The sequence below is a fragment of the Drosophila ananassae genome, chromosome 3L, assembly GCF_017639315.1.
Source record: "Drosophila ananassae strain 14024-0371.13 chromosome 3L, ASM1763931v2, whole genome shotgun sequence".
In the NCBI taxonomy this organism is placed as follows: domain Eukaryota; kingdom Metazoa; phylum Arthropoda; class Insecta; order Diptera; family Drosophilidae; genus Drosophila; species Drosophila ananassae.
This window is the reverse complement of record NC_057929.1, coordinates 3,540,951-3,561,654: the sequence shown is the minus strand read 5'-3', so window position 1 is coordinate 3,561,654 and position 20,704 is coordinate 3,540,951. Positions and strand designations below refer to the sequence as shown.

At 43.2% G+C, this 20,704-nt stretch overlaps 2 protein-coding genes across 35 annotated transcripts in view; both read left to right on the top strand.

Moving 5' to 3' along the window:
• Positions 1-9: 9 nt before the first annotated feature.
• On the top strand, positions 10-4,871 carry LOC6495089 (kinesin-like protein costa). Its single transcript, XM_001959055.3, has 5 exons — positions 10-112; positions 180-1,026; positions 1,083-1,800; positions 1,852-2,348; positions 2,409-4,871. The coding sequence occupies exons 2-5, from the start codon at positions 369-371 to the stop codon at positions 4,238-4,240; spliced, it is 3,705 nt and encodes a 1,234-aa protein (XP_001959091.1). The 5' UTR covers positions 10-112; positions 180-368; the 3' UTR covers positions 4,241-4,871.
• A 783-nt stretch (positions 4,872-5,654) lies between these two features.
• LOC6492917 (Down syndrome cell adhesion molecule-like protein Dscam2) overlaps positions 5,655-20,704 on the top strand; it is a 58,468-nt gene continuing 43,418 nt past the window's right edge. For 27 of the 34 annotated variants that reach the window (XM_044715525.1, XM_044715523.1, XM_044715524.1 and 24 more), the window contains exons 1-3: positions 5,655-6,135; positions 8,887-9,056; positions 17,375-17,719. In XM_044715525.1, the coding sequence (XP_044571460.1) occupies positions 8,984-9,056; positions 17,375-17,719 (418 nt within the window). In that variant the 5' untranslated portion in view covers positions 5,655-6,135; positions 8,887-8,983. Of the gene's footprint in view, positions 6,136-8,886; positions 9,057-17,374; positions 17,720-19,003; positions 19,166-19,329; positions 19,492-19,847; positions 20,010-20,450; positions 20,622-20,704 lie in introns of all 34 variants that reach the window. The other 7 variants (XM_044715531.1, XM_044715526.1, XM_044715530.1 and 4 more) reach the window with 4 other exon arrangements.

The following is a 20,704-nucleotide window of genomic DNA, read 5'->3' as shown; positions in this document are numbered from 1 at the left end:
AAAAAAACTTATCGAAACTATCGATTGCTGCGTATATCGATGTTTGTATACCTCAATCCAGACCTGGTGGTATAGACAATCGCTGGTGGAATTTTAATTGATTTATTTACTGGTAAGAGGTTTATGCCGGATGTATCTGAGCAACATCAAACGTTGAAGCGCATTTTTCTCTATTCAAGCGGCTGGACAAACCTCAATGGCACCTGATTGTCTGGCAGCTCTGCCCAAAGCGTTGCTTCTCCACTGACACTCGCATATCGATTTAGGACAGTTCGCAAAACATTTTCGAAGGAAGCGCAAAAATGCGCACCGCTCTGCGGGGACCCAAATGAAAGGTCTTCTGTTGAATCAGGACAAAAACTACAACTATGGAGTTACCCATACAGGTGGCTGTGCGTATTTTCCCGTATAGTGAACCAAAGGATCGGAAGGGGACTGACAATCTTGCGTGCGACAAGGAGGTTCCAGCCAGAGAAGAGGATGGGTCCAAGGACACTAGCGAGAGGGCTGAAGGCGAGTCCCCCGAAGAAGATTCTGCCGTAGAAAAGCCCCTGGAAGTGCCAGATGCGAACGGAAATTCTGGGGAAGATGTTCCTGCCAAACCTCAAACCAAGACGGATACCAATGGAAACGAAGGTGGAAAAAACGAGTCTACTGAGCCGCAGTACTGCGTTCAGGCTATTCCTATTAGCTCCTCCTTGGGGTTGCCCAGCGCTGTACCGGGGGGCGATCCAATGGATAACATAGCGGCCGGGCTCATCCAGGTGGGCCCTCACTCGGTGCCCGTCACCCACGCCCTGGACAGCAACTGCAGTCAGCGGCAGGTGTACCACCAGACCGTTCTTCCACTAATAAGCCTGTTCCTGGAGGGTTTCGACGCCTCTGTCGTTACCTATGGCCAGCGGGGACAGGGTAAGACCTACACACTGTACGGGACGGTTTACGATGACGCCCAGAAGGATGCCGTGGAAGGAGTGGTTCAATTATGCGTGAGAGATATATTTGCCCACATATCTTCGCACCCAGGTAAGCTCGGAATGAGTTTTTTTGTCTATCAGAGACTAATGAAAGTTTATTTTCAGAACGTACCTACGCCGTCAATGTTGGATTTGTTGAAATCTGCAATGGGGATGTGTGCGACCTTTTGGGCATCGGCAATGTACACTGCACCAATGTAGATGCCGTATTCCGCCTGCTGCAGGTGGGATTCGCGGCACGACACTCTGGGCCTGCGCACACGCTGTTCACAGTCACCCTGGAACAGCAGTGGGTGTCCAAGGAAGGTCTGCTCCAGCACCGGCTCTCCACTGCCAGCTTCTCGGACCTGTGTGGCACCGAGCGCTGTGGCGAACCCCCATCTGGTCGTCCCCGTGACGATGGCTTGCACATGCTGGAGCAGGTGGTATACACCCTCACTGATCCAGACCTAATGTATGCTGTAAACGGAAACATTCCCTACGGAGAGACCACTCTGACAACGTTGCTAAAGGACTCGTTTGGAGGTAGAGCTCAGACGCTTGTGCTTCTGTGCGTATCTCCACTGGAGGAGCACTTGTCGGAAACAATGGGCAACCTGCAGTTCGGCTTCAAGGTGCAGTGTGTCCGTAACGTCGTGATAATGAATACCTTTTCTGACGACAACACCATGATCGTGAGGCCGCCAGATCTTCAACCACAGCCCTTACAGCATCCCGGGGCGGGGCCACTGGCGCAAGCTGCCCAAGGTGACAATTTCGGACTGCAATTCGCAGCCAGTCAGTGGTGCAAGCTGGTATCTAATGCCGAGGGACTGTTTGCGAAGTAAGTGGTTCTATAATTCCTCCCTAGCTTATTCTAAACCCCTCTTTATAGATTAATAGATTCGAAGCTGATTAGCGAAGATGAAAAGGAACAAATTGTGGAGTGGATGTTCCTAAAACAGGAGTGCGAGGAATGCCTTAGTTCCACGGAGGCTATGCGCCACCACCAACCACTGGTGCCCATACAGGAGGCTGAGGAGCCGGAAGAAATGGAGATTTTAGAGCAGGGCCACTCCGAACCAGCCAATTCGGAGGCAGCCAATTCAGAGGCCGCCAATTCGGAAGCAGCCAACTCAGAGGCGGCTAACTCGGAACCAGGAAACTCCGACAATGAGAACGACACGGATAACGAGTCGCAACGCCCCGATTTTGCAGACAAACTGGAGGGGCTCAAGGAGGAGTTTCGCGCCAAGACAGATGCCTTGATCTTGGAAAAGTACACCGAATATCTGTCGAAGCACCCTCAAGCGGTGATGCAGAGCCAAGATCAGGACAACGAGCCAAAGCTGCAGGCTGAGCAGAGTGACGACAGGAAGAGCAGCGTAGGTGGTAAGTATTTGTCGAGAAAAAGTTTAGAACTCTTGATAATCATTCTATTCTTTTGAACAGGTCGCAGGAGAAGTATCCAACCAGGTGCCAGCTTGAGCACATCGGAACTCGCCATGCTCAGTCGCGTTGCTGCACAACAACCAACTCCGGCCAGTGAAGTCGAGCCGTTTGTGGATCCTCTGGAGAGTTCTTCGGGCGAGGGGCTGCGTAAAGCAGCACTGGCCGTCGCAAACTCGCCCATCGAACAGCTGCAGAAAAAATTGCGGAAGCTGGGAGCCGAGATCGAGGGACGCGAGAAGCAGCTGCACGAGATTCAGAAAACTATGAAGGTGAAACAGAACATTATTGGCGAGCTGGTGAAGAACAGCGACACGCGCAGCCACGCCAAGCAGCGGTTCAATAAAAAGCGGGGCAAACTGGAAGCCGAATGCGAGAAGGCCAAGAAGCAGCTGGGCAAGGCACTGGTGCAAGGCCGGGACCAGACAGAAATCGAGCGATGGACCTCGGTCACCTCACACCTTGAGCGGCGCTTGGAAGACCTGAGTTCCATCAAGCACATTGCCGGCGAAAGTGGCCAGAAGGTAAAGAAGCTGCAGCAATCCTTGGCCGAATCCCGAAAGCAGGCCGAGGACCTGGAGAAGAAGCTGCGAAAGGAAGGAAAACTGCGGGATCAGCTCGAGGCGGAGCTGACGAAACTGCAGCAGTTGCAGGACAAGGGCAAGGAACAGTGCAAGGAGCTGGTGAAACCGGCTGTAGATGGCCCCGAACAGCAGGGCCGACAGTTAAAGGCGGTGCAGGCGAGGATCACCCATCTGAATCACATTCTGCGCGAGAAATCTGACAACTTGGAAGAGCAACCGGGACCGGAACAACAGGAGAGCCTGCGTCACGAAATCCGCAACCTGCGTGGCACTCGGGACTTGCTTCTGGAAGAACGTTGTCACTTGGACCGCAAGCTGAAGCGGGAGAAGGTTTTGACCCAAAAAGAGGAACGCAAGCTGCTGGAGTGCGACGAAGCCATCGAGGCAATAGACGCGGCCATAGAGTTCAAAAACGAACTCATCTGTGGCCACCGTTCCATTGATACCAGCGATCGCCTGCAGCGCGAAAAGGGGGAACAGATGCTAATGGAACGCTTGAACCGGCTGTCGGAGGAGGAGATGCGCACCTTGTTGTACAAGTACTTCACCAAAGTGATTGATTTGCGAGACTCCTCCCGTAAGCTGGAGCTCCAACTGATACAGCTGGAACGGGAGCGCGATGCCTGGGAGTGGAAGGAGCGTGTGCTGTCCAATGCGGTACGCCAGGCTCGCCTGGAGGGGGAACGGAATGCCGTACTGCTGCAGCGCCAGCACGAAATGAAGCTGACCCTCATGCTGCGCCACATGGCCGAGGAGACTTCCGCCAGTTCGGCTAGCTACGGAGACAGGGCTTTGGTTCCCAACACGACATCCACCGCTGCGGCGGCGAACAACTATGAGATGGACTTCTACAAGACAAACAGCGGAAGCCATGGCAAGGCTATGGTGAAAGCCCCCAAGCCGATGCCCACCGGAGCGGCTCTGGACAAGTACAAGGACAAAGAGCAGCGCAGCGGGCGGAATATATTTGCCAAGTTCCAGGTACTAACCAGATACGCTGCGGCAGCAGCTGCCGGCTCCTCGGGCTCCACGGCGGAAGAGTCTACTGCTCTGATCGAGTCTAGCACCACAGCCACGGCCACCACCACGACCACAACAACCACAACTGGAGCGATCGGCAAGGTGAAGGACAAGGCCCTGATTAGCTTCAAGCCAGAGCAGCTGAAGCAACTAATTCCACCGCCGACAGCCACTAAAGTAACGCGTCAAAAGAACAAGATTATCATCCAGGACGCCAGTCGCCGTAATTAAAGACGAATTTAAAACTTTCCTTAAGTAGCGAGATCGGTACCAAGACCCTACTACAAACAACATTTTACGCGAATTTTTTTCAGACTTTATACTTTTAAGAAGCAATTATCAGGTTTTCAGAATATCAAGATTTATTTGTGTACAAAAATAAGGACTCCCAGGAGAGAGCCTGGGCCCACGTACTGAAGAACTTTCGTCCACAGTCACGATACAGACTTATGGTTCTCTGTTTCTTTAGTTGGTATGCATTTATTTTAATTTACTTATACAAATAGCATATGAAACTAACTATCCTCAAAAGATTTAACTGTAAAGACTTGACCCGATACTTAAGATACTCACAAGACCACACACAAATATGTCGCTCAAACGATCGCTCGAATTTCGAATCTCTCATGGTTTTTTATGTAAATAAGAAATGTGTTAAGTTACCGTTTATTATTATTGATTTTAAGGTTTAGATTAATTGTAAACACTTGTGTCTTCCCTCGAATTTGACATGACTTTTGTTACAACTCCAAATACTCGTATTCTTTATCCATTAGCCAGTTTAAGCAATTCTTCCTAATGCATTTAAGATTTAACATTTATGATTAAAAGTTACAAAATACTCGTACTATGACGACACATACTCAAGTTCCATTTGATTTATGAAGTAAGTTTTATTTTTTGGTTGTGTTTTGAATATTTTTTGTTGGCCGATTACTCCCAATAATATATATTAATATATTATATATGCATTTTTACATTGAGATTAAAGATTAATGTACTTATTAAACATACTCGTTGAAAATCTGCACTTTAAATTAAATACCAATCGTTCTTGGCAGATTTTCCACAATAAACGCTCGGCAAATCATTTGTGTGGATATTGTTGAATAAGAGAATAAATATATAAATGTCACTAATCCAAAGCGGGTGTTTTTATTAATAAATTGGGTATAGGGGCGACAAAATCTGCAATTATATAAAAGATATACCTGTGGAGTTACTTATACTACTTCCGCAACAATGTATCCGCAACATATGTACCACTTTAGCAACAATGTGTCAGCAACATGTAGGGGTAATAATTTCCCACATAGAGTGCCTGAGATTTCGTGAATATTTTCGCTTTTTGAAAGCGAATTCTTAAATAATTTATTTTGATTGAACGGTTGAAACATTGAGGTTCAATCATAGATGATTGAAAAACAGTTAAGAAACCCAGAAAGAAGTATAAGTAGTAGTTATACTACATTAAAGTTAGTTACTATAATTGGGCTACAAAGTATCTGAAAGTAAACAGTAGTAGGTAGTATCTTTTAGATACCAATCAACAAATAATGTACCAATTTCCCTGCCCTGTGTAACAGGTGTTAAATGTCCCATCAAATTTCCCAAACAAATGCCCCTCCGCTCTCAGAAATCGAGAGATACGGATACAGATACATCGGGGTGGTTGTATCTGGCAGTCTTGTTTGGACCGTCGAGAAAACCAGAAGCAGAGTTAACGTCTGTCGGCGATTCGCGCGGTACGTGTGAGAGTGTGCGTTGTTTTGGGATACGGATACGGATTCGGCAGCGGTACGGAAAGCCACCCACACCCCCCGCCAACCGGTTCCAGCGGTTACAGTGGTGGTTCGTGCTAGCGGCGCGCGTTCTGAGTGCGTGAATGCTGTGAAATAAAATAAGTAAATAATAGTATGCAATAAAGCGATCGAATATCTGACAAATAGCAGAGTATCTGTGTGAGTTTGGTGCCTGTGTGTGAGGTTGATTTTGTGCGGAGTCGCCACCCCCGTGGATTAGTGGCACCCTGCTGCAAATAGCCCACCACTGTCACAGTGTGTGTGTGAATTAATAAATAATATTAACGAATTAATCGACTTTGGCCGGTTAAAATAGCGAAAACGGTAAGAAAAGTGAGAAATTCCTGCGGAAATTTTCGCCATCGTTGTCTGGCAACTTCTTTGTGAGTGGCGTGTATGTATGGGTTGCGTGTGTATATGTGAGTCCTGCCCACGCCCACCGACGACTAACGGTTGTCTGCCATTTTTTAGCCAAATTTTCCCATTATGATAGGCAGTTTTCAGGCAATTTCAATACAGATTTGATTAATTTATGTTGACTTTTTATTGATTTTCCGCCAGAGGCAAGTTTTTCCGATTCAGGGAATGCAAAAATGGTTACTTTCTGCAGTGCTCCCATACACACACACATACACATGTGCAAAAAGGTGTGAAAATTTCCATTTCTGGCGAAAACTAATAAAGATTCATCCTGAAAAGGCTACAATATACAAATTCATTCTTTATAGAGGTCTGAAAATTACAATTCTAGGGGCTCCTGTGAACTTTTCATTTATAAATTCGCCTTTGAAGGAAATCATTTTAGTCCGTGAATTTTTCAGCGAATTTTTTTTCGGCGCATGCGCTCTCTCTTCCACCCAAAAGCAACTCTGTTTCCCATTTCTGAGTGCATGTGTAGGAGTGTGTGTGTGTGTGTGCAACCTGCTGCCTGCCGCCCGGTCCTTTGGTCCTTCTTTACCATCCTGATCCTTTGTGTCCGTCAGGTAGTTTTCCCTACTCAAGCCACTTGCTTTTCAAGCATCTTTTAAAATCGCTCGCAGTTTCCATGTGGCACACATACGCTCCTCTCCTTTATGCCACCACTGAGTATCCTTGATTGTCTCTGTATGTGTGTGTGCACTAGTTCAACCCCTGGCAGACGACAGGCATCTGCAGAAATCCCTGAAATCCCATGCAGCTGCCTAAAGTTTCCTTTACTTGATTTCACAAGTGTTGCGCTCCCTTCTCCCTGGCACTTTGTCCTCCGCCCGACTGCGATTTCCTCTGTATTTTCCAGCGTGTTCATCTGGTTTTTCGTCGGCTCGTCATCCTGTTGCTAGGCGGTGCAGTGCCTCATAATGGGCCGTCTGCCAATCTGCCCTATGACTCACTATTCCTAGGCTATAAAATGGCACTATATAAGCGCTTGACTTTAGTAGTGTCAGTTAAGGGAATATTTTTTAAAGAAATATTTTAAATATATTTTTATATTCTTCCCCTCTTAGTGGTTTGATGAACCTCCTGTCCTTCTGACAAATATTGATTTCCACTCGGCCACCAGGATGACACAGCACCGGAAAGGTTAAAGGGAACAAAGGCTGACAAAGACTGAGAGACCAAATAAATATTGGCCTTTTGTTTTTGCTGCTGCTGGCGAGTCGAGTCGAGTGCACTTGAATCTCAATTAGGGGCGCAGTGCGGAAACTTTGTGGCGCGAATGGGTCATAGCGTTTGGGATCTGGACAATGGTTGTCCTGCCTCTCGGCCCTGCACTGGGCCACTGCACTCTGTCCCCATCTGGTCCCACCCTTGTGCTGAAATTTATTGGCTCGTCACCCCAATTTTAGTTAAACATTCAGCCAGCCAGACAGACTAAAAAGAACACAAAAATGCAAGAATGAGTAATAATGTTTTTGATTCGTTGATTTTACCACGCGATTGATCGTGTGGATCTGCGCCCTGAGAGGGGTCTGCCGAGTTGTTTTATATTCTGTATCTGTAAATTGTATATGTTGTATCTGCAGATACATAAGGGTATCCGTACATGGATTCTTTTCGTGGCTGTTGACTGATTACCAGATGTTTTCTAAATTGTTTCTTTTGAAAATTCAAGAATTTGCTTTAAGACTCGGGAAGAGATGATTCATTTCTCCTTTTTTGATATTTTTACACGAGGTATACTGTATTTTGAAAGTGAAAACTAATAACACACCTTAAATTTCCATTCACACCCCCTGTGAGCATTGTGGCCACCCCAGCGTCCAGGGCACAGCTGTCGGCCCAACACGAAGCCAGTTAACCCTGGCTAGATCATTAAACCAATTGAAAAGCTAACAACTGCAGAGCCTACCCACCACCAACCACCAGCCCACTATGCGAGGGAAAACTTAACAAAGCTACAACGCGTGCGCAACCCTCAAAAGTAAATAGAAGTCGTAGATACGAATGGGGATATCTTCCAGCTAGATCAGGCCTCAATTGAATGCAAAATAACAGACTTAATTCTTCTTCAACAACAATTTGTGGCATGCGCGAATGATGGAATCCACTTTGTAGTTAATTAAGCGTTAAAAAGCCAACCATTCGAGTCTATTTCGAAAAGCTCACACATGTGTATTGAACAATCAGAGGCTATCTCATGGATTAAAATAAGTTGCCGGCCGAGCGAAGATGTTGGGGGGTTCAGGGACCCGATGTCGGGGCAAAGACATCGAGGGGATTACGGGAATACAGAAAGAAATGTGGAATCGTGACTTCCTGCCTGTCATAAAGTGTCTTTTTTTTTTCTCCACCAAACTGGGGTGTCGGTGGGCGGCGGAGGGAGTCATTTTATGGACAGCAGAAGGCACAGAACGAAGTTGTCAAAGCTGTTGAGTCCCCCTCCCATTATCCATTTGTGGTTTAATTAATGACATCTATCCGCAGTCGCCTCCTTCCAGACGGCAGTCTTCCTTTATAGGCGTAGTTTTATATTTCAGAGGAACTGTTCTATGGCTTTGTGGCCAAACAATTGTCTGGGAATTCAGTTATTAGATTAGTCTGATCTTTAAGAATTAAAACTTATTTTTAAAAATGTACTTTTATTCCTTTTTTTAGTTATCGTGTGTGTCTCAGCCGAAACAAAGGATCTCTTTTCGTGAATTTTCAAATAAACTTGATAAGCAGACCTACCCTCCATCACACAATCCAGTGTATGGCATATAATATGAATATAGTCATGGAACGCCTCAAATGGCTAATGCTGTACGCAGCTGTTGGCCTCATTGGTGAGTAATAACACTTTGCTTTTTACATTTTAGCTTTTATTTGTTTGAGGAAATTGTATTTGTGTTCCAAGGCATTCCAAGCTGTTGAAAAAATTCATGATATCCGGAAATTATAGATGCTTTCGTGATTCTCGGGAAACCTTAAAGGGCTCTAGAGATCTATGACTAAATACTATAGCTTTTTATTCAGATGGTGGGTGATTTATAGTAGAACAAGGCTAAAAGCTTCGTCTTAAACTTATAGAAAAGATTTCCCAGAAAATGGTTTAATTTTCCGCATACCAGCATCATACAGAAGTATTCTTTACAAAATTCTGACTTACTTTTTTCCTCGTGAGATTCAGTTTCAGTTTTATTCCAGATCTCAGATTCCTATCGTTGTTGACACATTCCGGCTGACTTTTACTGACTTTTACCCATTTTCCCCGTGGGCATGGCTGTTGCAATGCGTTTTCCAAACATTTCTATGCATTTTTAATTGCGTTTACTTTACGTTTACTCAGCCTTTTTGTTTTTTCATTCCGTAGCTGTGTATTTACCCGACTTTGTATCTGAACGAGCTCTCTCTCTCATGTACATTGTACATTTGTATCTTTTGGTGTGAGGGCAGATAAACTTGCGGTTCATTGCCTCAGCCGTCCGGGAAATAGGCTGTAGGGCCTGGGGGTAGTTGCTAGGAGGTCTGGACTGCAGTGGGTCAGATACTGAATTAGTCAGCCCAGGCCAGCCCACGAATAAACATTGTTCTTATCCATATAAGACCATTTTCCTCATTTATATTATTTACTTTTGCATCAAATTCCAATTTAAATCTAATTGGCATTATTTATTTACTTGCTCCATTGATATTTCACTTCAAGAGACTTATAGATAGCTTATATAGTGGCGCCGATTGTATAAAATATTTGCAAGATAACCTGCATTTTCGATATCAACTTTTCCGATTTAGGGGCTTACAGTATAATGGTGTTCTTTGAAACATCCCTGATTAAATAATAACATATCTACCTTATCGCCACAATAAAAATATTACTAAAGTGCAAATACTACGAGTTATGTAAAAGATCTGAAAGACATCAACTTACATTTTATTAAAGCAATTTTCGTCTTTTTCCGTATTTTTTTTTCTCCGGCTCGTCTTACGTTGATTGTGCGGGTCATCATTCAATTGAAATTGATTAAAAAAATTCCTCCACCAATTTTTTGCTTTTATTTATATTATATCTTTGCCGATGCTAAGAAGAACATTTCCAAGAGAAGCAAAACTTACTCCATTTAGTAAATACTATTTTAAAATATTTATGTTTTCAAGAGGAAGTTGGAGCTGTGTCTGCCCTCGTAGGAATTTAATTCGCAGTTTTATTTAATTAAATTGAAAATAAACTCGCACATGGCGGGCTCTGTAATGGAACTTTAAGTTCACAAGTGGCTGGCAGTTGTGATCGAAACAGTGCAGTAAACAAATAAAAAACAAAAACACAGAAAAATGTGTAACACAAAAACAAATAAACAGGAAGCTGGCAATTTAAGTGTTTGCGAATCAAATGGGACTCATGAAATTATGGCCAGACAGTGGCCACTCACTGGTGGCTGTGTGAATAGATTGTCCTCTTTTCGGATTACATTAAAATTAAATAGAGATAATATAGAATAGAAGAACTTGTAGATCTCTTATCAATTGGGTCACATCTCCATAGACTTCTCTCCCCGAAAGCCTATTCGTATGAACGCCTTTTAAAGTACTCTCGAATATGAAGGAACATAGATCACTTTAGAGCTGAATCTTCGGAAGAGAATCTATTTCCGTTCGCCACACATCCAACATCCAACTGGAGAAGAATGGATGAAAGAATCCGAAATTGGAGAATAGAGATGGCGCAGGCCTCTGGGCCGTAATTACAAATGATTGATGTGCCCCTCCTGACACTTTCCTGGCCCTCTTCAAAGACCGTGTTATGATACCTTGACGATTGAGGCACATCACACGCGGCGATTGTTTGAACAACACGCCAAGGGGCGTGCTGGGAAGAGGGTCTCCTATCCTATCAAGTATTTTACACTTCGGGAAATACTAATTACTCCATAATAAAAGATATATCTCAGATGGCTTGCAGGAATATTTTTCTCCTGGTGTACAAGTTCAATATGTTTTCATGCCAGAAAACGAGCCACTGCAGACGATTCAATAGAATTTTGCCCCCAAACATAATGGGTATTCGCCTGACTTATTATTAGTTCCGTTGCAGCAGCCGCAGGAATGTGACTTCACTTGTGGAAAAGCGTCTGACGTCATCTTGCAGTCGTACTTTTGTGTTTTATGAGCCATTGCCGACTGTTTTTTGCTTTTTTTCCGTCATTTTCCAAAGTTCAAAAGCGGTTTGTCAACTCCGAGACTCGCCAAATTACAGGCGCAGAGCAAGTTTTCGATAATTGCGTAAATAATTGCATTATAATGATGGTGAAAATTGGCAACGATGCCAGCCTAATCGCATTTCAAAAGAATCCTACTCCAGCTTTTCGAAAATGCCTCACAAATCCACATGAATAGCTCCACGGCTCAGTGAATGAAAGCCTTTGTCGGGGCCATTAAAAAGCATTTGTCATATATTCGAGTCGTTTAAGTGCTCCCCAGAACTTCCCGAAAGCATTCTAGTATTCAAAAATATATATATAGGGAAAGTATTATGTTGGCTCAAGATATTTTATAAGCTATAGCAAGTCTGGCAATTTATGGTGTCAGTCGGAAAGAATTTCCAGATTTTCGAAACTTAAGTGGGTGCGGAGTAAATGTTGCATTCAATATTTGGGGGGAAAGCACCAGAAAGAATGACAATTCCTAGGGGGACTTGACTTTGGATTTAGTAGATTTGTTTATTGGAGCATGTTTTATATATTTTTTTATGGAAAGGTTTAGGAGAGGGACATATTAATACTCTTATATAAATGTTTATACCCGGTACTCACAGAATCTCATAGATGGCCTAAAAGTAGGCAATGGCTTGTGTAAACTGCAAGGATATGAATTCTAGTTTTCAAAATTTTTATAAAATTTTCAGCATAAATTTTAAAATCTTCAACACCCGATATGGGTGTATATGGGTTCTCTCAGTTTCAACTTCCTGGGGGGGCGAGTTATTTTCACCCTTAACTCGGGGCAGAGAGGAAAACTTGCGGAAAATGAGATACGTTTTGTTAACAACATCAAACTTTGAGGTTACAGCCCATTTGAAGAAGAGAGAGCAAATAAGTGTCATCCGCTTGCCGGCTCCCTGCTCCGTGCTGCCTGCTCCCTGTCCTCCTGTCACCGCGAACAGCTGTAATAACTAAGAGCACGTTGTCGGCACGCATCTCCTCTCTGCCAAACATTATCCCTGCCTCTGAAAAAATTATACTTATACTTATTTATGTCTCCCTGCCAGCCCTGCCTGCCCTGCCTTGGTGGCAAGCTGATTTGGACCGATGCGCAGTTGCCGCATTTCACCCCTTGAGCTCCTGGCGCTGGGAGAGGACCAAGAGGGTTGAAGGGTGGGTGGCAGCGAGGGCGCCATGGAGACAAAGGTTGCTCTGTTGGGCAAAAATGATTTGATTTAATGTGTGCCTCCATGGAAGCTGGGTTACAGATTCGCTCCTAAAAATATTTTATTTAAGAAGCTGTAAAATATACAACTATACTCCCCAAAAATAAATTTCCAGTTCAAAAACTATTTTTAATAAAGCACTTTTTAGCCACGCTTCATAAAAAACTGTAAATAATGTAGCATTAAATTAAAGAAGCTTTTATATGGAAAGATACAAAACTGAGATACACATCTCGGAAATTAGCTTCATGTGTGAAGTGAGAAGATCAAGGGGCAGGGGATTAGCCCAATTTTGGGCGCCCCCTAAAATGGAATGGAATCAAGGCACCATAATAATTTGTAAAATATGTTTATAGCCGCACCTTATACGCATTCCCCCCTTCGAGTAAAAGACCGATCCCAGTTCCAGACGAACAGACACTTATCTGCCAGAAATCATCTATGGATGTATACACTCCGTACGTCCAGGCATTTTGATTGGACCCTCCTACCCGACCCTGACTGAGTCTCCTCCTGACTGAGTCACGTTTTTGTGTTTTTGGACTGCCAACTCCTCAGTCCATTTGTATCATTCACATCTCCATAATCTGCATATGGGTACAGAAATAATTTAAGGTTCCATTGTGGATACATTCGTATGAATTTTGTTTAAAAACTCTCTTAGGGTCTTGCACGAGGTCTTAATTAATGCGCGCGAGACGTTGACGACATGAACTTAGTATTTAATATGCAAAACACGTCTCTTGGTCTGGTCGTCCTCGGCATCGCCATCGCTTTCGTTATACGAGTTTATAAACACAATCTATAGGCCACTATCGCTGTTTTTGGAGTTGCCTGCAACTGGGGCTACAGTGGTCACCCTCTTTTTGAGATCTTGAATATTTTATCCACTTCAGAAGCTTTCAACCCTCATTTTATAGAATATATAAAAAGACACACCTTACTAAACACATAATAAATGCACAACAATTAATATATTTAGAGCCTACCCTAACCACACTGTATCTTCAAGATACATTCCCATACATCTCAACATGAAGATGTTGCACGTGTGGACTCTCAGACGTCCTCCCTTTTCTTCGGGGATATGATGGTATGCTTTCAATTAGAGGCCACATCCACCCCCAGTGCCTTTTTTCTGCTTGTCTCTCTTTGTCAGCCATATTCCCAGATGCTTTCCTGTCTAAAAGGACAGTGGTACAAATAACTTTAAAAAGGGAAAAAGAAATAAAAATGTTATACCATCAGATGATATCAGACTATCAGATATCTTTTAGATACAAAGAAATATATAGATATAAGATACATTTTTATAGTAAGTCTATGCTAAGCACATCCACTGTGCAACATCTTTGCGGAAACCCCCTGTCACATCCAGTAAAAAATCTCCTTACTTCCACGTGGTCTACTCCATTTCGTCCTAATTGTCACTCCTGTCGTCCTAACGGTGTCTCTCACGTGTCTCTCTCTCAGCACTACCACACCACACTCCACCCCACCCCTCACACCTGGCTGCGGTTACCTGGCTTTGGTGTTGTTGTCAGCTACTGTCGAGAGCGGCGTGTCGTCACAACGACTCTCTGACATCTTGCGCCCACAGCGAGGTGGACAGGTTAGCTTGCGGCTTGGACCGTGCCACGGATGACTTGCAGACGGCGACAACACGGTGTCGGTGCTAGAACTGCGTCTGCAATTATCTGTGTCACGCATTACTTAATCGAAGTGGATGTGTGTGCGAGGGCAGGGGGAAAAGTAATTACCCGAATTATTTAGAAAATTATATTTTTTCAACAGGTTCCTAATATAGGTATAATTTAATAGTGGGTTTCGGTGAACCCATTAACACCATATTGAGAGGATGGATATTGTTTTAGAGAAACTTTTAGGACATTTTGAACCTTTTTCTAAATTTGAAAAATATATTAGAAAATAATTTAAAAAATTAAATAGATGTTAATGCTATAGTATCTACACATTTTCTATATCTTTTATAGACTTTTTATACTTTAAACTTGGTAATAAAATAAACCTTAAATAAAATTTAATGAGAAAAGTTTACAACCAAGGTTTGTAATGGTTGTATAAGTAAGTATCTTTACGGCTATGAAATAATTAAGTACCTAGAGGTGTGATTAGTCTTTTTAATGGAAAAGCATAGTCCGTGAAATAGAGGCTGTTTGGAATTTTTCTGAACACGATTAAATAAATAAACAATCCCCTCATGTTAACACCTTTCCACTTCCATCAATGGATATAATAGCCTACTTAGTTAGAATGTAAAGTGATGAATGAAAACTATTTAAAATAGAATCTTAAAGAGAATCTCTTGATGAAAAGATATTATGCATGTGGTTTAAAGTAGATACTTGTATTTACTTTAATTTAAAATCCAAATAAATAGTTTGGGTGGACCTTAATTGCGCTGCAAGCGTGATGCCGCACGATTCGCATGAATGAGTGGGTACAATTGGCATTGAGATACCTGTTTGTCGTCGTACCCCTACCTTTTGCTCTCGAACAGCTGGCGAACTGGTTTCTTCGCTCTCTCAAGCAGATGGTTTTTATTTCACCGATCCGATACCAATCCGAATTTTTGAGATTTATTCTGAAGTTGAGTGAAAATAAAAGGTTCATGCCTCGATGGAAATAGTGCGTGATATGGACTAATTTTGGTGGGCATACTTTTTTGGGAGGAAGGCGTGGTCATGCGTGTGTGCTTATTGAAGTTTTCTGGCCTTTGTTTTTGTTTAGACGGAAGTTATTAGTTTCCAATTTCCGTCTATTCATAAGGTGTTAAGGGTTTGTATTATATGTTTCAATGAAATGGGTTAATTAGCTGACCGGAAGGAGCCCTGCAACACCCTTGTGTTCGTATTCAACTGTAATTAGTATAGAAGTATTGAGTTTGGAGACATATAATTGAAATTCAATATTTGTTTATGACTTGGGTGTCGTAACTCAACACCTCTCCAATCGCGTGATAGCTTTTACTCTTTTTTTAATATTGTGTGAGTCACATTCTTTTTAGAGCTTATCCATATTTTTTATTGGCTTGTTCGTCAACTTTTATTATCCAAAAATAGCAGAGGACTTGGAAGGTATTTATTTGCTTCCAAGTACCAGATTTGATGAGGCTCATAATTGTGACCTTAGATGAAAACTGCTCCATCGTCAGAAAAATTATCAGCCTCTTGCCAATTGTCCGTTTAAGTGGAAAATTGTAGCGCGAAAAAAAGTCATATTTTGTGAACAATGTTTTCAAGTGCTTGAGTAAGCTTACTTTTAATGTTCTGCCTTGCTTTTGCTTTGCTGGACTGTTGCTTTACTTTGCTTTGTTTGATTCAAAAGCCGGCTTCTTAACCGGTTTTGCTCTGCGATTTTATTTTATTTTTTTTTGCGAACTCAAAGCTTTCAGTTTTTGGAAAAAAAGTAAACAAAAACACCTGCTGCTATTACGGTTGGGAAGTTGCAGACGAATTTGCTTTGCAAAAAAAAGCAGGTGTGCTCTGAAATCGGAAATTTAAGAGGGGAAGTAAGAAAAAGATAACAAGTAGAGTAAAATTATTTTAACAAAAACCTGTAGCAAAATATTTGTAAACTTTAGGGCCGGAAATTAAATGACCTTCTTCGTGAGTTTCTATCTTTATATCTCTTCAAAATTTTCTTTATTTCTTGAGGAATTCTTAACAAATAGCAGCTGCAAAATATAATTCATAAATCTTGTTTCTTTTTCCTTTTTGCCATCCCGTATTTCTGGCTCTCCTGATGGCCAACACATGTTGGGTAATATACAGTCGAACCTCCATAACTCAAACATTAAATTGCAAAAGTAAATTGCTAAGAAAATAGTTTGTATTTCCTCACAAAATGATAGATATTTTAAACAATTAAATTGGCGTTGAACTTTATTAATCATTTAACAAAGTGGAGGAATAAATTAATTGAAATTGCAACTATCTTCCTGTTGCACTTCCCATTTCGCTGCTTCCGGAGCATTACTATTAAAATATTTATTTCTATCGGAAGTGAAGTAAGAAAAGCATGCTTTACATTTTGAATAGACTAATTGTTGGACGCCCCACCAATTGCAGCAAAATTGCGGGGAACGAATGTGTCAACACCTCTTGCAAGTGTTACCCAGGGCCATGAGGTATTCCATGAGCTATCCCATGAGGTATGCATAAAATTGAATATGAAAGCACATGTCAATGTGACAGTGACAAACAAATAGTTCCTGCTCCCCGGCCCTGAATCTCTGGTAGTCGAGGAGGGGCCAAATGGGAGTTCGCAAAGTGTCAATGAACGATTTTTGTCGCTTGCTTTTTGTGTCGATGTCTGTTGATGGCAGTAGTGGGTGGCAGTAGTAGTGGAAGTGGAACAGTCCACACCGTCTGGTTAGGCTCTCCGGCCATCGACAAAAAAAAAAAACAAAAAACAAAGTAAAACACAGAAATGAGTACTGCTTTTGTTGGGAGTCCAGCACCGGGAAGTCACTGATCCATAGCACTCAATTGTCAAACAACCGGGGCTCAAACAATAGTTTGGAGTGGTGACATGGATCGTGGAGACATGCATTTGAAAAGCCAACCATATATCAGTGCACTTCCGCAGCGGATGTTCTGTCCACAGAGCATAGCCACATATTTGTTGGCCATGATGGTGTTGGGTGGCAATTAGAAGCCATCTCCTGCTAGTTTCAATAAAATAAACTAATTGCTGCCTCTCTTTCGATAATTACAGTCTGTGGCAGTCAGATTCTGGCTGCCAGCCCCCCCGATGCCGACCAGAAAGGACCAGTATTCCTCAAGGAGCCCACCAACCGAATCGACTTCTCCAACTCCACCGGCGCCGAGATCGAGTGCAAGGCCAGCGGAAACCCCATGCCCGAGATTATCTGGATCCGTAGTGATGGTACTGCCGTGGGCGATGTTCCCGGTCTGCGTCAGATCTCCTCAGACGGCAAATTGGTATTCCCACCTTTCCGTGCCGAGGACTACCGTCAGGAGGTGCATGCCCAGGTCTACGCTTGTCTGGCCCGTAACCAGTTTGGATCCATCATATCCCGGGATGTTCATGTCCGAGCCGGTAAGTTAAAAGGGTTCTGGGATAAAATGAGGGCAGTGCAAGTTGATCTAAATGAGAATAAATTTCAATTCAAAGTCTAACTTAAAATCAAGATACAGTTTTAAAAATTCTACCATTAATCGGAAAAAAATCAAAGACTTGAGAAGTAATTATCTAAAACTTGCACTGCCCTCTGTTTATCCATTCACTTTCAGCTACTTCCTGTGGAAAAAATCGACGACCCATCAACGTTGGTTTCGTATCTCTTCGCCATTCAAAGTTGACTTCCCAGACGCCAGTTGCCAGTTGCCGGTTGACTTTGCGTGTCAAGTCGTTTTCTGCAGCGTTTAACCTCTCGTGTTTGGCTTATTGTTGCACCGATGGCGGCAATTAAAACCGAGTTTTACACCGTGGCTATCATTGAACGATTGTGCATTGCCAAAGTTTTCCATCCACACGCTTCAATTTTCGCACATTTCTTAGAGTAGAGTTTTTGCAACGTTCGGTGGAATTTGATGCATACTGGCATTTCACTTTAATCGATCTGCTTGCCTTAAGCCGGCGATTGACTTCCTCTGTGTTTTGCAGACACTGTACCTGTCTATTGGCCCATAGTTAGACTTCAGGAGCTGCCCCCACGGAGGATGTGCAACGTATCCAACGTGTCGCTGATGCAATTGTCACCTTATTTAGCTCGCCCCATGTGGGGTTGACGGGCTGCCAGGACAGACTCGACTCGACTTCCGGCTGGCTGGAAGCACCGTCTAAATAGGCCAGACTTGAACACATTTTAGTTAATTATGCTGGAGCCATGCCACCCGCTTACTCATCATCAGCTGACGTGTTCCTTGCCAATTAGCCAGCACACCTAACCCGACAACCACCTCGCGACCTCTTCCTCCCGGCTCCGGCTCCATGGGCCTGACATCATTATTGTCGTTTGCTTTCGCTTCATATTAACCGGCGGAATTTATCATTTTATGGTTCGTTCATGTATGAATAAAGCGCAGACGAGGAAGACTATGTTGTCCAGCAGGCTAGCTAGCTAGCTAGCTAGTTGGCCCAAATGAGTTATGGCCTACACCCTTAACACAGGCTGGCGTATAAAATATTTTGGTTAATTGAAATTAACTTTGTCTGTCCGGGCAGTTCCAAGGTTCTTCGTTTAATGAATTTCCAACCACAAGGCGGCAATAAAGTTAGGTGGTTCCAGGAGCTCAGAAGCTCTTTCAAGGTTGAATCGCTTTTTTGGCGACCGTGAGAATGTGTGAGAACTAATCAGCAATGGTTACCCCCTTTTCCCAGTGGTCGCCCAGTACTACGAGGCGGATGTGAACAAGGAACATGTGATCCGCGGCAACTCGGCGGTAATTAAGTGTCTGATACCCTCGTTTGTGGCCGATTTCGTTGAGGTGGTTTCCTGGCACACCGATGAGGACGAGAACTACTTTCCGGGCACGGAATACGGTGCGATTCGAACTTCAAGTAGAAAATATACAAATTAGGATTACTAAAAAAGCATGTCTGGGTTCCGCGTATGCCAACGAATATTCCTTCATTCTTTTCCAAAGCATCATCACTCTTTATTTACACCCAAAACTCATTTAAACTTTCATTTCTCCTGTGTTTAGTCGTGTCGCAACACTACGAAGAGGATATACACAAGGCGTTTGTAATCCGCGGAAATTCCGCCATCTTAAAGTGTGATATACCGTCGTTTGTAGCCGATTTCGTGAATGTCATATCCTGGCATAGCGATGAGCAAGAGAATTTCTATCCAGGCACTGAATATGGTGTGTGATTAAGCTCCTTAGTCCATGTGTGTGAGCTTCTAGAAAAAATTAGCACTATTTTAACCCCAAACAATACAACACTCTACAAATCAAAAACTCACAGAACCACTTGTGTACAGTGCAAGTACAGTTAACAGACACTAATAACGAGATTTTCTGTAAAATACACAAAACACCAAACTCAAAACTCAAAATAGTAACTTGATTAACCAACAATGGTTAGGCGGCCACTGTCCATCGTGTCTGCTTCCTGGATCCTTCAGTGTTTCGCCTTCAGTTTTGTCCCTGAATTTCTTTACTTTTTTGGTTTATGTCCATTTATGTACATTTCTTTGAATCATGTTGTGATGTTTTAGTTGTTGCGCAATACTACGATACGGATGTAAATAAGGCCTATGTAATACGTGGCAATGCGGCTGTTTTGAAATGCGAAATCCCCTCATTTGTGGCCGATTTTGTTAACGTTGTATCCTGGCACACCGACCAGAACGAGGACTTTCTGCCAGGCAGCGAATATGGTTTGTTTCTAGACACATTCCGGCTTATGGATAGCTTTAGTTAGGCTCTGTACGATTGCGTGTTCTTCCTAAATTATGGATAAGTACCTACCCATTTCCCTCCTGACTTCTTTGTGTTTACTTTTTATGCGTTTATCTTCTGTATCTGTCTGTCGGGGGAGTTGTTCGTGTTGATGAGTCGTGTTATCAGAAGCAGTATTAACCTTTTTGGCCAGAGACTTTCTCAGGGAAGGCAGTGCCCTCCAAGATGATTGCGCTTTAGAGTCCCATTAAGTGCACTCTTAGAAGAGGCACTCTTGTTTCAATTAGCTCGGTGCACATTTTCACACGCCCGTCTCACGCAAGGTGTGGGGATTTTTGTGTTCTCGACTGGATAGTCTCAGCTATGCCCTCCCTCACTTTCATTATGTAATAAAAGACGCTGTGTGAATTTAACTCCAGTTGTGCAACAATTCTACGAATCGGAGGTCAACAACGAGTACGTCATCAGAGGCAATGCAGCGGTACTGAAGTGTTCGATTCCATCATTCGTGGCTGACTTTGTCCAGGTTGTATCCTGGCAGGACGAAGAGGGTCAGCTCTACGGAACACTCGGCGAACAACAGGGATCTGGTACACAGTGCACCTATACAAACTTTACGAGCATAGGATTATTTTGAACCCATTTGACCATCCCATCTGTTAAATTAAACCAC